At 41.2% G+C, this 17,335-nt stretch overlaps 1 protein-coding gene across 11 annotated transcripts in view; it reads left to right on the top strand.

Annotated features, from left to right (window-relative positions):
* Window positions 1–17,335, top strand: part of CELF2 (CUGBP Elav-like family member 2) — a 456,142-nt gene that overhangs the window by 365,255 nt on the left and 73,552 nt on the right. For all 11 annotated transcript variants that reach the window (XM_039386308.1, XM_027728230.2, XM_039386268.1 and 8 more), the window contains one exon: window positions 11,673–11,721. In XM_039386308.1, the coding sequence (XP_039242242.1) occupies window positions 11,673–11,721 (49 nt within the window). The remainder of the gene's footprint in view (window positions 1–11,672; window positions 11,722–17,335) is intronic.

Here is a 17,335-nt window from a genome sequence, read left to right as displayed (position 1 = left end):
TGAGAGCCAAAAATAGAGAGTGTGACATTGGGGAAATTTCTTTTCTGCACCCATTCCTCTTCCCCTGTGCTTTCCTTGACCTCTGCTAGCTTTGCTGGCACTGCAACAGCCCTCAGGCTGCATTAGCCTCTCTCAGAAAAAAATAGCATATGCCAAGAAACCAGGAGTTCAAGACTTCCCAATAGCTCTAAATGCTACCTTTGGAGCAGGTAGGATGAATGGTTGTAAGAGCTTTTAGCTCAGTTGGTTTTATCAGAGGACCTTCCTGCTAGCTCTCCGTGGCCTCCAGCTGTTCCACCCGAAGCCATCTCTGCAAAGAGATTTCTTTGACCTTTAGGCAAGTCGCGCATAAAGATGTTACTCATGGGGCACAACGTGGAGAAAACTTCTAATTGAGTAGCAGAAAAGAATAAGTAAGGGAAGACAGCTTTTCCCATACTGACATTTATAGTCGCTAAATGAAGCATATTGTTGCTTTTTTCAAGAGAACCAAGGGGCCCTGTCTCTGGACACAGGCATTAAGGTTCACGTTTGGGGTCAGATGCTGGTTCAGATGGGTGGAGGCAGGTTGGTTTTTGACTTACTGTTCCTGATGCCATCCCTTTTACTAATCACAGCTTAATCCAAACACCACGGCCAGCTGGAACTGACTCACTCTTCAAAAATATATGTTTCTGCTAATGTTGTCCATTTATTTTTTGTTTGTTTAACTTCCCAAACACCTATTGACAGCAACATTCAAATACCTTAGAATTCCTAAAGATTAGCACTATATATACTGTGTGTGTTTAGTTTGAGTACAAACCACTTTCCTTATCCCAAAGAAAGCACTGGCAGAGTACATTAGCTACAGAGATGCTAAAAAATTAAAGAGTGAGTTCATACAAAGGGTGGTTAAAAATAACAGGGTTGCTTGACGTGATTCTTACTGTTGTTTGTACGTATACACAACTAGAGGTTCATATTTTGGTGTGGACAGTGTGTGTTTGTGTATCCTTGTGGCTGGAGAGTGCAGTGTCATTCTGTTTTCATAGATGGATCAAATATCAAGGTATCTTTTTCATTCTCTCTCCACAGCCAGATTATTTTGCCACTGCAGAGTATTGGCATAACACTGAGAGCTTTTATTTGGATGCTGATACTGGATAGTCGTGGAAAATTCCTGTAACTTCAGCTCATAGAGAGCTTAAATAGAATTTATGAGCCATATCCTCATTTGGCGTAAAATATTATGGCTCTGCTGGTTCAACAATAAAACTGTACTACTTATCCCAGCTGATCTCAGTCAGGAGAGTAGGATTTTTGACATCTTCATTCGAAACCTCTTTTCTACCTGAATGCTTTGGCTATTCCCTGCAATATTTAGAGGCATGCGTGTTGACAAGTAGTTTGGGGCTCATATCTGCCCTTTAAAGAAATCTGGATTGGTCTGTTTTTTGGTAACAGGGGGGAATTTGACTACTTTCTGCCTTCTGGAGGGGTGGGAATTGTGAATCAAGAGATATATTCCAAACTTAGAACTTTTCTGCCCCTTTGCTGAAAGTGAAAACAGCAGCAGCCCCACATCATCAGTGCCTACTCTATATGTTGTACCCTTTGCTCTAATTTAAAAGGTAGAATTTTAATAGAAGTTATAATTTTGATGCTTTGGGGGCTTATTTCAGACTTACCTCAATCACACTTTTTAGCTATAAGATGTTCTTGCTAGTACATTGTAATGCAAATAGGAAAGCCTTCCAACAGAACTTTAAAAAAGCTTTACATAAAAAAAAAAAAAATTCCTGTAGCCTAGAATCTGAGTTTTGTACCAAATAATAGACTCTAGTTTCTGTCAGAAGAGGAGCCCAAGTGCGCTGTTGGATCAAGGTGACCTTCCATGCTGCAGAAAGAGTCAGGCAGAAGATCCGCTTAGTAAATGAACAGAAAAATCTGTGATGTGAAACTGGGGGAGTGGCTGAGGGTGATTTCTCTCTTATTAAGTGAAAGCAAAAAATTGAGAAGATAAGTGTAGATGAGATAACGCTGTGAAAGAAACAGAGAAGCCCCTGACTGTACTTTCTTGCCTTTCTGAAATGTTGCTGTTCTTAGTCATCTCTTTTAAAGGGTTATTTCCTGAATTTTAACTTGGCAAAGGTAGAGGATATTGATGAGCATAATCACATGGTGTTTTCCCAGAGCAGAGTTCACGGAGCAGACAGTACATGCAAGCACAGAACGGCGTAAATCTTAAAATAAAACTTGTGCAAAACAAGCATTTAATATCCTGGTAGCCTTGGCCTCACTGAGAAAGCACTGAGTTTGTGCTTTGCATTACAAAAGCTATTGCATGTTTTTAACAACCTTCCATTTAAACTAAATTTCTTTACGGTCACTGGTAGCCTGAAAGAGAATTTATTTCATTTTTTGTTGGGATGGTATTTTGGGGGGAGAAGAAGGAGAGGGTAGAGAATTGCTTTGTTTTCCTCACAAGTTTCTAAAAATCATCCTAGATGTTGATGTGAAGTCAGAGGGATTTATGTAGAAAGGGAGTGGTTTCCTGCGGACCAGGCTCGAAGCTTAGCACCCTAAAATGGTGACCACAGACTGAGCTACTTGAATATTTCCATTTGGCAGCAGAGAGGTCTTTTTTAAAATGGGAACACTGTCTCGAGCCTTCACAGATTCTGAGAAGGGCAAAAGTCACTGAATGTGCCCTCAGGAGTCAGTGGTTCCTAAGCAGGGAATCTGACTTTTTCTGGGAGAAGAAATGTGAAATCTGCCTCTGCAGACCACCCAAGTAAGCACAAACTTTTACTTTGCTGCCTTCTCCTTTTGGGATGGTTGAGGGACCTTTGTTTAATTCCCATGGGAGGTGAGAGGACTTCTCGCAAAAGATGAGTTAATAGGTAGCGCGTTTCGGCTTTGCTCTGGCTCTGTTTTCCAAATACTGATGTGGGGCAAGGGAGTGTTCTTAGATTTGAAGGAAAAGTACTCCTTTTTGAGTCTTAAAGTCCTGTTGACTTTAGGAAATAAACACCCAACTAGGGAGGTGGAAGAAAGTACGGCTTCAGAACACTTGAGTCATGTCCAGTGGGACATTGACTGGAAGGCTTGTGTCATGCTAGGAATTAAGTCGTGGCATCTTAGGTCATGCTGGGCAAATCCAGCCGATGCAGCACAGGGCTGCATTAGTTATTAGCTGAGATCCCAAACGCACAACAGCTTGGCTGGCATTTGGTTGCTCCAGCAGCCCTGGATCACTGCTTCGAGTTCTTATGTTACCTCTTGAGTAGGGTATCCAGGGAGTAATACTGTAAAAAAAAAATATGCTTGTGTGGAGTACACACGCTAATTAATGTCTTACCTGTATCTGATGATAAAATGACAAGATTTTTGGATTGAGACACTGTGCTTCAGTTGTGGAATAACTCCAGATGAATCACATATAGCCTCTATGCCTTTTTCCCCCATTACCTTCCTTTCTGCCGAGAAGAGATAGCGGCAGTAAGTACCTTGCAGTGGTGTTAGGAGAGGAATCAATTAGAGCGTGAGGAGCTCAGGCTCTGATGTGGTGCGGACAGCTTGGCTCCCTCCCTTCGGATCGTCATTCCGGCCCATGCAGTGCTTCCCTGCGTGGCACTGGGCAAACCGCCGCCTCGCCGCGCTTCGTTTTCCGCTCAGAAACCTGGGCAGGAATTTTTGCTCCTTGCCGTTGCCTCGAATGGGTGTTAAAACCCAGGCAATTAATGTCACGGAGAGACTTTTGTTGTCTTCCTGCCCCACCCCGTTGGCATGCAAACTTCAATTGGCATAATGTCAACAGAAGTTATTGGCGCTGCAGATGAGATGGATAACTCTTGCTGTTAAAATAATATCTCATGTTTTGCTCAGTTGTCTAATGGATTTGCTTTTTAAGCATGGATGATATGAAATATCCCCAAGGCATTATTCCCAACAAGGTATAGAATCCCACTTAATGTCTATTTTTAGGATTGAATAGGTTCTGTGAAGCCTCATTTGTTTGAAGATAAGATAGTTAATCACTTTGCTTTCCAAGTGATTTTGAAGAGACAATTTTTGGCCATATCTCCTGTTCTTTATCTCCACTCTTTTTGGCTCGCTTGTCTCTTGGAGTTGTTGCCATAAGTGTGGGAGGTAAGAAATGAAGGGATTAAATAAATGGAGGAGAACTGCTAACCGAGCAACACTAGCTATTTGTACATTAGGAAGGGAATTTCTTCTAAGACATCCAACTTTTTAATTTCTATATGAGGATACAACTTTTAAAGGAGACCAAGTGCTACAGCCTAATTAGTAAATGTACAGGAGGAACAGCAGGATGTGGGGGTGACTATGGAAGGGGATCACTAGATGAATTATTAGCATTAGTATTATTACTTCCATTCTTATTATTTCTATTATTTTTTAAATTTTTAATATTATTTTAAAGCGCAGCTTAGTTTTTAGTCTCTCTAACTAATGTTTAATTTAACTTGAATTTGAACCACAGAGTGTAGTGGATTGCAAATGACTGAGTTGGAAAGCTTCCAAAAGCCATTGAATTTCAGCGGTTTTAGTGTTCTCCGGTAAAAGAAACGACTTGTTTTAAGCAAGCTATATGCTTGTTTCTGTGCTCTAAATAGAAAATAATGATGTTATGCATTACTGCATGAACTATATTTGGCACCCACCAGCAATATTCATTTTCTCTTGCTTCTCTCCCTTCCTCCTTCCCTCCCCCCCTCCCTCTCTCTCTCTCTCTCCAAAATATGCATATATATATATATATGTCTGACAGTAATCTAGGAGGCCAAGTAACTGACCACATTCTTCTACTACAGAAATTGTGTGAATACCTAACACAGCTTAAATCCCCTAAACTGGGATTTATGAAAGGATGACAGCAAACAATCTTCTAGCTATGCCATCAGTCAGGCAGTTACAGCAACTGCATTACATTTATTTGTGAGAGTCTATGTGATGGATGCACATTTGTCCTGCTTTTACCCGTGAATAAACTAAGGTAAATTACTCCAACCAATACTGGGAATCCAAAGCTCTGCCTGTGCTGGTGAAGCAAGCAGGAGCATGGTGCTGGTTAGCGCTTTCCTGCCTGGGCATATCTGGGGAATAACATGGGCTAGACACTGTTCCCACTAGGCACTATGGACAAGGACATCCTGTAGGAAGGAGAAGTATGGCTGCGTAAATGCAAGCTGTGCCATGCCACTTCTTTTAAGAGCCAGAGAGCAGTCCCTTGCCTCTTTTATTCACTAGTATTTATTTGGCCTTAGAGACTGTCCCTGGTTCCCAGAGAAGTTCCCTGAAGCTGTAGCCAGATATTGACTGCGTAATTCAAGTTAGTTTGACCCTAGAGAAGTCATTCTAAACAGTTCTTTTCAATAGGAAAATACACCTCTTTCAGTTCTGGGAAACTAGTATTACTTGTGAGTCACTAGGGTTTAAAAAAGCAAAACCAGTTGGCAATGAAGTGTTGTGACAAATGTGTTTAAGAGCTTCTCTGAAAGGATCCTACAGAAAAACTGGGGAGCTAGAAGCTGAAATGAGGGGCTGGGGGGTATGTGTAGATGTATCTGCACATAATAATCCAGAAAAACAATGACCTCTGAAGACACTGAAAATCATTTAATTCTCTGGTGCTTATGGACCATTTTCTCTTCTTCCCCCAGTCCTTTGGTAGGTCAATACATGCCTTCCTGACTTCCAGACTCAGTGAAGGTGCTCAGGAGCCTGGCAAGTAGAGATGCGGTTTTTCCTTGGACTGCTGGTCTAATTAAGCTGCACTCACATTAATTAGATCAGGAGCTTGGAGAAAGGTTTGAATTCATTTCCAGACCAGAGTTAGATGAAGAACATAATTTTTTCCAGCTGGCTTTCATGCTGGTACCTCTTTAGGTGCATTTCTTCTCCTGTGCCCTCAGCCTCTCCCTGCTGCTCCTTGATATTTTCTTTCTCTTTGGTTCTTCTATTGATTTCAGAAAGTCTCTGGATTTATAATCCTTCCCCCAAGAAGAATATTAGGGTTTAATTAAGGTCTGACATCTCTTTCTCTCTCTCCCACATTCTCTCCTGACATTTTACAATTCTGAGAGGTAGAAAATATGAAAGAAGTCCCCTTTGGCTTCAACAGTGATTAATGCCAGCAAGGAGAAGTCCCAAAGTGCTAGAAATGACAAGATACATGCAAGCTGTCATCATTTAATCCTATTGCTTTCTGTTTGGTTTGGATATTACCCAAGTAACCCAAGTTCTTCAAATTGACCCTTTGCTTGTGCGAAAGTTTAGCTCCATTCTGTGTTGTTTCCCTGCAGTGTGGTTTGTGAGAGTGACAGGTAAGGGACAAACTGAGCTGGGTCATGGCTAGAAACTTATAGCCAGGGCAGATGACAGGCAAGAGAGGAAAGGGACAGGTCTGAAAAGGGCTAAGAGCTCTAGAAATCTTCTGGTAACTTTAAAAGGTTATAGAAAGATGATGAGAGGAATGGTAAGCAGTGAGGGGTCAGGTATAACATTGTCCACACACATCCCCTCAACTCTGCTGGTGTAAAGTTACACTGTGCTTAACTTCAGAGGTCTTTGCGGTGGTCTTTCAGTGCCATATTGAGCTGGGTGAAGGTGTGGGCAGGCTTACGTGCATTCCAAGTCCTTTCTTGCCAAATGGTTTTCTTTCCTCAAGGCATGAGGAATCACAGGAGCAAGGCACATCTGCAGTGGCAGGAGTGGAGAATAAAAGCTGCTAATGGATGTATGAAGGTGTTTTTGGAACAGACCATAAAGTAATGAGTATTCATAGTCTGATTATGTGGCTAGAGTTTCAGAGGTGCTGAAGGTACCCAAATTTCACAGACCCAACACAGCTGCAGCAAATTGAGCCCATCAGCTCCTTCATCTTCACTGAAAAGCAGCTCCTGCTTTTAATCACTAAAGTCCTCTGTAAGACTAACACGCTCACATGTTTAACAAAATACCTCTTATTAAACCAGCCAATACAGACCATTTACAGTGCCAACCTCCTCCTCCTACAAACCTTGCTTCACTCACAGAAATTACTGCTCTCAGGAAGTCTTTAGCCCACCCAGAACATCTGAATGCCCATTTCTCTTCAGAAAACAGATGGAAAGCAGGTGCCCAAAAGCCTTTCCACCAAATATACTGACAACTCCAAAAGGAGATTTAAGCAGTTGCAGGTGACTCGATGGCAACTTGGACCATGCCAGTCCCATCCTCATCCATGCCTGGAGACAGTTCTTCCCCACTCACCCTTAGCACTTCAGGGTAAAGATTACACCTGATTTGAAACATCTCCTGACTAAACAAAACAAACCATACCTTGATCGCCTGGTGCAATGTGCAAGCACACAATAGTAATCACAGCTAATGACTCTGCTAAATGCTAGACTGCACACACCTCCTTGTTTGGTGTTTGTTTTGTATACAGAAGGTAACATCAACTGAATAACAAGGATGCCAAGTTACAGATGGGGTTGTGGAATCGTATTTGACAGCCGATTAGAGTAATCTGACAGAAATGATGACTTAATCACCACGACAGACTCCAAATTCCCAGATAGAATTCCACCCAGGTTAATCTAATTTCCTTGCAATATTTTTGCCAGAAATAGACTCTTAGCCGGCTTGTTTTCTCCCATGCAGATGTCACATGGTTTTGACAAGAATGTAAATAGGAAGCATTATTGTGGTTGAAAAGATGAGTTTGAGGCTCTAAAACTGGAGAGGGTGTGTGCCTTGAGAAGTTTTGGGTTGTTATGCTGTGGTTTTTTATCTGATGAAGTTACATACAGTGGGATGTACTCAGGAAAAAGAGGGGGAAAAAAGAAAAAGAGGTAACTATTCAATTGTAATTCTAGGCCATGGCATGGTCCTGCTGCTGCCCTGGACATTGCCAGCAGCCAGATTCTCATTGATTTTAGGGGATTTTCAGGATTTAATGTTTGACAACTGTTTCTCTGCCTTTTTGATTCCTGTGGACCATCAGCACCCCTGCTTGGGATGTGCCCAAGGAGATGTGGTGATCTGCTTGGCCTCTGGCTTCAGGTGGGCTCTGTTAGAGCAATGAAGCCCCTATTTTGCTGCCAGCACTGCCACAAGGCACCAGCAACCTTGGGCAACAGGCACTTGCCTGCTCTCAGTTGTAAAACAGTGGCACAGTGTGTTTTGAGACCTATGGACAGAGAGTGCCTGTGGGAAAGGTAAGGTTGTGCTGTACTTGCTGCCCAACTGCGAGCTCTCTATAATATTGACAAGGAGATGTTGTTCCTTACAGCCCGTAGTCCAGCCTGGGTGTGATATCCCTGTGCACAGTGCTTGCCAGGGGAAGCTGCCCACGCTCAGAAAGAACTTGCCTGAGAGCTGTGTTGTTCTCTTGTTACTGTATGGTCTGAGCACAGGGTAGTGTTCAAGTCTGTAAAGTATTTGCTGCGGTTATTTTTCTTACTCTTGCCTATTTGTTAATTGCAACTGTGCATTCATAAATACTGTGCTTTCTTAAACAAAGATTTTTTCAAGCAAAGAAGAAAATGCTTCCTGTTGTTCTGTGTGACAGCATGACATACTGAGAAACCACTTACCTTGAGATCATAAGTGATGTATAGCTGCAATAACAGGTTTCTGATAAGACATGAAATCCTTCATTTCAGTAGATGACATGATTCTAGTGAGTGGCATCTAATTTGAAACAGGTTTATATCATCTATAATCTTTTGGAGGGCCTGGGAAAGCGCAGCTATTTTATTATTTTTATAGCCTGCAGTTATACAAGGAAGATATAAAACGCACAGATTATTTTCTCTTTTGCTCATTGTAGAGTGAAAGGATAGTACCTATTTAGCTTTTGTCTCTGCCCCTTTAATTTTCTTATTCACTGCACACTTCTTTGAGAGTCATTCTTTTCTTTTCTTTTCCTTTCTTTTTTACACCTACCTTTAAATATTTTATGGGTAGAGAGCTTATAATATGTATTGTCACGGCAGTTGTCTCTAGAGGTCAGCAATGAGTTTAATAATGAGATGCGAACCAGTGACTCTGTAAAACCCATTTCAGGTTATAAATGGCATGTTTTATTGAATCTAGTGTTAAAGGTTGTTAACGTATCAATTGGTGATGGTCAGGGTTAAACAAGCTTCAACATGAGCCCTCTCATGTTAGGAAACTGTCAGGAAGGTATTTTTCCACCTTCCTCTTCCACTGAAGCCAGGTTTGTGTATCGCATCTATTTTTTCCAGGGTGTTCTGTAGTTTAAACTCTCCAGGTCTGAGCTGGATCTTGTGTTGATTTTGCATCTATATAATTTTAAGCACAACAGCATCGCTCCCAAATTCAACTTGCTGGTGTGAAGGGAGTTTGGACCATGACTTTTCAGCAGGAACCTTTGAAATCAAGTAGAAACCCAGCTAAAGCATCCTGTTAAATCTTGCCTCTTGCTTCGTGAATGTACCAGATTACTGACTTAATGAACTTGGGGTAATTATGTGTAACAGAAGAGGACAATTTCAGGTGCAATAAATGTGTTTGTTGGGTAACACTGATCTTTATGTTGTTACTATGGGCTGCAAAAACAACTTCTTCACATGAATTCAGTCTAAAGTTGGCTTCTGTAGTTCAGACAGTTTGAGAAGTTCAGAAGTGAGAGGTTTTTAACATTGCTAGAATTGCCTTTGTTTAAAATATCTCCTCTTTGGAGCATATAAATGCAGCTATAAAGAGCGATAGATTCTTTGTCTACAACAGGCCTGAATTTGGGTTGGGTTTTTCTGTTATAATCTGCATATTCCTGAATTTACAATACTTACCTTTCTTTCCTCTATTTTTTCATCATTCCATTGCTCCTCAGAGACATCAGTAACCTTCAGCGGGCTCATGGAGCAAGTTACACTTTTTTTCTTCTTTCTCTTTTTGATTGCTGAGTGGACATACTGCATCACATTCCCATGAATTTTAAGTCTCCTGCAGTGCCCAATGTATTGTTGATTTCAGGATAAATATTAAGCACTAAAGACAGAGTACGATAGAAGTTCCCTTTTTCCTATAAATTTGATCGAATAAGAGTGGCAGAAAAGTGCTGGGCTATTAAGGTCCATTTAGGAAATGAATGATTCAAAGAGAACAGAATTGTTAAAATTGAAGCAAATTTATGCATCCTGGTGACTACATCTACCTTGTGGCTTTGCCTTTTCCTTAAGGCACAGTGGGGAGTTTGCAAGCAGCACAGGCAACGCATTGATTTGCAGGGCCAGGGAGCATTCTGGACTTTGAGTAAATCTTACAGAAACATTCACAGCTATACTTTATATTTTCTAAAGAATCCAGCATCTTTTTCCCTGGAGGCTAAGTGGCTCCACCAAAAGCAATACAGATTTGGGTTTCTGTGCTGCTTTGAAAGCACATTTGATATGAGGGCATGGATGTTCTCTCCTGCTCAGCTGTTTTTGTTTCCCAAAGTTTGTCATAATAGTCTTTTATTAGAAAAACGGAATTGCCTCTGACATTTTCAGGCAATACTCAGCTCTGCTGCACTGAAAAATGATACTAAAGCAGATAGAGCATACATTTATTTATCTGCTCACGTGAATTGGTAAGGAATTGCTGAGGAGAGAAAAAGCAGTGGCCCTGCTGCTGCTGGAAGGTTTGTGCAGTCAAATCTCAGCAACTATACAGAGCCTATGAAAGAAAATAAAAGTGAGGTTTTTTGCAAGCTTAAAAATTTCACACATTGAATATCAATGTGAGGTCAGTTCTGAAGGCTTTTGAGAACCTGTAACAAAATTTCCCTGAGTACACCACAGTGGCCACGTGGCTGGCTGTAACCAATGTCCATGGTAAAGCCACACACCCTGATCAGAGGGAGCTCAACTGCTGTGGTTGTTGCTATTCCTGAAAGAACAAAAGCACCATTTGTAAAAATTTTGTTGGAGTTATCAACAATTCAGTGTGGGAGCAGCATCATGTAGTAGAGAAAGCTGAGGACACACCATTAGGATGCTGTGAGATGTTCAGCACGGAACACTGCACACGGGGGTAGATTTCCTTTGCAGTAGGAGGGACATGAATGGAGGAAGAGGTTGAAAAGGAAAAAGGATTAGGAGTTTTTATGGAAGCCAGAATTGTTCCATATTGTGGTGGAAGCTTTATGAATGAATGTATCATGTATCCTAAAACAAAAAGATGAAATACTGAATAGTTATAGGAAGCTATTGTAAGAAGCAAGATTCTCTTCCTCTTCAGTCTGAAAGAATTAGCATGCTTTTTTTAATTACAAGCAAAGTTCATTTGTCAAACTCAAGTCCTCTGAGTACGTTTTAAATGCTTGCTAGTTCTTAAATTACTTGAAAATTTCATCTTGGTTTTGGCAGTGGTTGAGCTCAAGGAAAAAAAAAGTTGGTAAAACAGAAACCAAGCATGCCATAAACTAATGAGGGCTGTAACTTTAGAGGTCTTCTGAAACTAGATACAGCAAATTAAAGATTTATAGGAGTCCTGTGGGCCCAGTGATCTATTTTTTTTTAATCTTCCTGGTTATAAAATGTTCCTTTACCATTTTATTTTTTCTTAAAAGCCTATAATACAGTGTTATTTTGAATTTATGTAATTAAACATGATTCTTGATTTTTTATGACTATCCAACCTGCCTTACTCTCTTTCATTTTTGTTTTTAGATGCATCATCCTATTCAGATGAAACCCGCAGATAGTGAAAAGTCAAATGGTACGTGTTTAATTTATTTTTACTTAATTGTGACTCTCTCTAAACTAAAGCAAGCACAACATTGTGAGAGGTTTTGCTTTAGTGCTTGTGTGGTGAAAATTATATGAGGTAGTTTCGCTCCACCTGATGTGTTGGGGAAGGTATTGAGCTGCTCTGAACTCCCTTTTATCTTCTGCTTTAAAGAAGGAAGGAAATGTTCTCAAAAAGGGTCTTCCTTGTAGCTCCTGTATGTCACGACCCACCTCACTGCATCCATCTCTCCCTTGGTTTCTCCTAACAGCAAGGTGATGTGGGAGCGCCTGATATTGATAAGATGGAGATGAAATTTTACTGGTGAAATTTAAAAATAAAGGAAACAAAAAAACACTCCTGTGTTAACAAATTATGTAAGCAGATGATCAGCCTTAAACATTTGCCTAAACTACCTTTTTATAGAATGATGCTGTTCTGAATCCGAGCCAAATTTAGGTTTTAATCATATGCTTCATTATGAACTGGGAAACCCACTTTGCAGCTCTCTGTATACTTATTCCTCTCAACGATTGAAAAATGAATGCTATAAAGACAGTAATATCCATTTGGAATACCAGGGTACTGTCTAAGTGGATGTATATGACATGCAAAACAGACAGCATTTTAAATCTATTAAACATGCCAGGTTTATATATTCAAGGAAATAAGATAATCGAATGGTAGCGCAACCTGGCTGGGTGTGATTCTTTAAAAATATATACATGTGTATATTTTGCCCCTTGATTTGTTCCTGTAATTTTCTAAAATATATGTTAAAGATATCATCTGCCTTCTTAGATTGCAAGAGCTTCATTTTCCCATAAGGCCCACATAATCAGAGCTGGTTCCTCCAACAGGCATCTTTGCACCTCATTAATTAGTAATCAGGGCAGAAGCCGTGCACTTAGAGATCTACATACCTGCAAATGTAAATTATGATTGGGCTCTAAATCTCTCTGCAAGGCTTTTTTTAAGGCTTCTTTTTTAGCTAATTGTAGTGCAACCCTTTTTTGGGCTCCTCCAAGGATTAGGAAGTTTGGAATGAAATTAAAACTTCACATTATGCTAGGTTTCCCGTTATAACAACTTTCCAAACAAAAGTAGCCATGAGCACAGGAAATATGAGTCCTTACCCATTTGTAAGGGAGGGGTGTTCTCTCTCTCAGGTTAGAATCAGGATCATCAAAATCTGACTTCTGGCCCTGCACGGGGACAGTCCCAAAAATTACACCACGTGCCTGAGAGTGTTGTTCAAATGCTCACTGAGCTTTGATGGGCTTGGTGCCATGAACACTTCCCTGGGGAGCCTGATCCAATGCACACTCCCACCCTCTGGGTGAAGAACCTTTTCCTAATAGGTTTTAGCAGTGATTTCTTGCTGGTTTTGAATGCTCAGAATAGAGGCCACGGCACCAGCATGGGCAGAAGGACTGAACATTTCAGGGCCCACTGCAGTCCAGGAGAATGTTGCTGTTTGAATCCAGACTCCAGACCATGATATTTAGTGCTAGAAGTGGGTACAATTATCCCTTAGGCACAGGAACACTGGCCTGAACCCTCTCAACTAAGTGTAGCCTCTATGAGTTCTTCTTTCAAAGACAAATTTCACCTCAATTTCCTAGGTAAATTGGAAAAATAAGAGGCAGTGGGCCAAAATTGACTCCCAGTGAGTTACTTGTTCATTGTCTGAAGTGTTTCTTTCTAAAGGAGATTGAACATATTGGCAAAACGCTATGGGGAATTGTGCAAATTCTGTCTTAGTCTGCAAGTAGCACCTGCTTGAAAAGCAGGGTACATTAGCTCCTGGCTGCTGCTGTTAGTCCAGGGTTATCTGCATGAAACTCCTGTCTGCACTGTGGGAATACTCCCTTGTTTTCTGGCACCTACTCCAAGCATGAAAATCATGAGGGATTGTCTTTTTTCCCTTTTTTTTTCTTGCCTTTTTTGTATTTTGGGGAAAATAAATTGTCAGATCAGAGGTTCCAACTGTCAAATTAAAAACCTTTTTAAATTTAGACTCCTAGAGGGTGTAGGAACTTCTGATAGGCATGTTCTAGGGGTGGTGAACTATTTTTTTTTTAATTGACTGGAGAAACAGAAGGCAAGCTAATACTGCAGTGATGCAGTATTTCTGCTCCTCAGAAAGACAGAGTGTAGGCGTGGGGTCCATGGAGTAGGTAACAGTTTGCAAGCAGCTTGGAGATCCAGAAAGAGAAAGAACAGCAGCATGGGGGATGTAGAGGCTTGTTTGGCACGTGTTTTCCATATGCCTCAGGCTATCCATCTGAGGAGGTATATTATCCATGCCAACAGCAAATTGTAAACTGTACCTCTTCAACCAGATTGGTAAGTTCAAAGGGGAAAAGAAAGAAGACATGCCAAGGCATCTTGGTTTTCATGATCTGTGGTGTTTGAGCTTTTGAGGAATACTTGAAACCCTTTGATTTCTGAGTCATGGGAGGATCCCAGTACATTTTGTAGGTAAAGTGGTGTTACTCCATTTTCGAAGAGGTTAATAAAATTCTCTTGGTCAAAATTTCCAGATATCTTGTAAACAGATATGCAGGAGAAGTTAAACACTCAATTTAAAAACACTCAATTAAAAACTACAATTCTTCTGAGCTTGTACATGTTTGTGAAGGATTGATAGATCTGTTCAAGTTCCACAGGGAGGAGGAATACGTCCTCATTCAACTTACAGAGGTTTCCAAAGAACAGTATTTCCTGTGTGATATGTCTCCTCCCTGTAATGAATCCCTTGCTAAAAAGGTTTGAATGAGCATCCAAGCCAGAGAATACCAGGATGAAATGCTCCTCCTTCTCCATCACTCTTCCTGTCCTTAGATATGTTCGTCACTGTCCCTTAGCACCAAGGACCGAGCTCACCTCATGGAAACTGGGAGATGGGTATGGAAGAGACACCTCCTGCCCACACATTACTAACCTAGAACAGGTTGCTCAGAGCCCTGTCCAACCTTGCCTTGAACGCTTCCAGGGATGGGGCAGCCACATCTTCTCTGAGATACCTGTCCCAGTGATTCCTTCCCTGGGTACAACGTGTCTGAGTCATTTCTCTGCTCGTGCAGATGAAGCAAAGCTTAATTTCTTCCATCAAGCTTTTAGCAGCTAGAGTTGATGGGGCAAGACTTGCCTTTAGATCTAATTAATTTGTCTACCCAGGAGTATTCTGAAAAGCTTCTTATTGTTGAGAAATGTAACACCTCTGAAAAATTTTCAGATGATGAATTTTGTAGTGTGTCCTGGTCTGATCACCCAGTAGGTCTAGTCCGACCACCTCTGTGCTAGGTGGTTGTTTTAACCTATCTACAAAGTTTTGTTTAAGGATTATCTTCCAGAAAATCATGAGTCTGACTCATGATTGGAGGGCTCCACCATTACTAGATTAATCTCAACTGTTAATCACTCACAGTATTTATCCTTTTAAGGGCATTTTCCCTTTTTTTTAAACAAAGGAGGTTCCTGCACTCTAATGCCAAAGAACACATGAACACCTGCTTGACTCTGAGTTATCTGTGACCATTAGCATGCTACAATTTGGCAAATACTTAAATGTGTCTTGGATCTGGATTTGAACACAGTCAGTACTTTCAGGCACATATCCCACGGACAGTATGCTCCAAAGTGGATCAAAGTAGCACCAATTCAGGGAAAGTGACTAAATTCTCTGTTTAAAAAAATTAAAAAAGGAAGGAGGAGGGTAGCTGAGAAATCTTATAATTTATTTTTATTTATTTTATTAGTGAAAAGTTAAAAAATAATTTTGAAATTCTAAGTGGCACAACTTTGCCGATTTGGAGGGAGTAATTAAATGCCATATGTTAGCACTAACACATAGAAAAGTTGATAATTAATGCAGGCAGCTCCAGATCCAGGTGTGATTTTGACAGATTGTATACAAGGGGTTTTCACAGGCTTACAGATAGAGATAAAAAGTCTGGTTTCCCCTCTTCCCTTCTGTCTGGGAAAAGAAACCAAAAAAACCTACAGAAGCCACCATTTATACATAATTACCTGTTTATTGATTTGCTCAAAAGAGAAGACAACTTCTGGGAGGAATGGGGAGGAAATGTACTCATTATCTTACTGGACTCCTCAGAAATGCATAATAAGGGGTTATAATTTTGATTTTTCAGAATTTTGGGGGTTTAGAAGAGAGAAATGTTTGTCAAATCTTTAGGGAGATTTCCCATGATTATTACAGGGTTTAATTCTTTTGTAGCATTCAGAAAATAATCTCTACCGCTCTGTTCTCCTGGGTTAGCACAAGCGATCTAATACAACCTGCAAGAAATGCTCATTACTGAAGCAAATTGAGTAAAGCTAAAAAATTAGGCCCTTCAGGATGTTATTCTGCACGTTGGATGCAGTGCTGTCAGAAGACAGGAGGCTCAGTTTGAAAAAATCCGCCCCCAGCAGAGAGAGACTTCATCTCATATAACCTTGGATGGCTAATGCAGCATTCTGGGCTCAAACACGGTGCCCAGGCACCTGTGCTAGTGATGGCAGAGCGAGTCTTGATAAAGTTATGAGAGCAACTCATTTCATTTTAAAACAGGTATTTGCACCTCGTCACACAGGGTTCCTGCATTCTGGGAAACCCCACCCCAAATCCAGCAGGCTTAGCACTGGATGTGTCACTCCAACTGCCCTGGCAGCACAGCTAACCTGTGTTTGTAATATGTTGGGATGGATTAAAGGTGAACCCCATAATGTGTTAATCAAGATGTTGTGTAGCTTCACACCTTCCTTCCTGTGACTAGAACTTCAGGTCTTGTTTACTGTGGCCTTCTGGCTGCTTCTGCTCCATCAAGGAGGGGTACTCAGCCACCCCATCCTACCAGCTGCTTCCAAATGGTTGTATCTACTTCCTTCCCACACAGCGGTGCAAAATAGTCAGAAAGTTCAAATTAGCCTATGAGCAAGGTTCAGAAATAATGATGTCAAACACTCACCAAAAAAAATTTGATTTTTATGGATTTTGAATTATTGAAACCGGCCCCAGATGTGGGAGAGAGAGTTAACAAGCAGCAGTGAAATGCTTAAGAGATATGTGCACACAGGTGCTGACCCTTGTGCATTGTTATCCTTCCCCCCCCAGCATTCCTCTTATCTGCTCTCATTGCCCAAAGCACTCGCAGCTCCCAAGCTTTGTCCAGTCCCTCAAAGCTCATTTATTCCTCCTGTCCCTGCAGCTGGAGCTCGGGACATCTAGTGTTTATCAGGATGACCAAGATTTGGGAGTTGGCTGGAACGTAACAGCCCTATCTACTGTCAGTAGCAGAGGATAGAGTCCCATGGCACAGCCCATCCCATATTGCTGGGAGAGGTGAGATAAGTCACTCTTTGGACGAGCTGATCTCTTGGCTGTAATTAGGTGAGACAGGTTTAGAGTGCCATCCTTTCCCCAACTAGCAGCATGTAGCACCTGTCCTGACCTCAACACTTGGCTGGATCACGTGTTTAATGTTGGGCTCCTCATTTTACAGTCCATGGGAGCAAGCCAACACGCACAGGAAAATGCTCAGGCTTCCCAGATCCAAAGTTTGCTAACCTCTAACCCCTCTTGACCCACACTTCTTGC

This window comes from Pipra filicauda, unplaced genomic scaffold (genome assembly GCF_003945595.2).
Source record: "Pipra filicauda isolate LSUMZ 115617 unplaced genomic scaffold, ASM394559v2 scaffold119_size3216105_pilon, whole genome shotgun sequence".
Classification (NCBI taxonomy): Eukaryota; Metazoa; Chordata; class Aves; order Passeriformes; family Pipridae; genus Pipra; species Pipra filicauda.
Note: the sequence above shows the minus strand (reverse complement) of the source record. Positions and strands in the feature narration are given on the sequence as shown.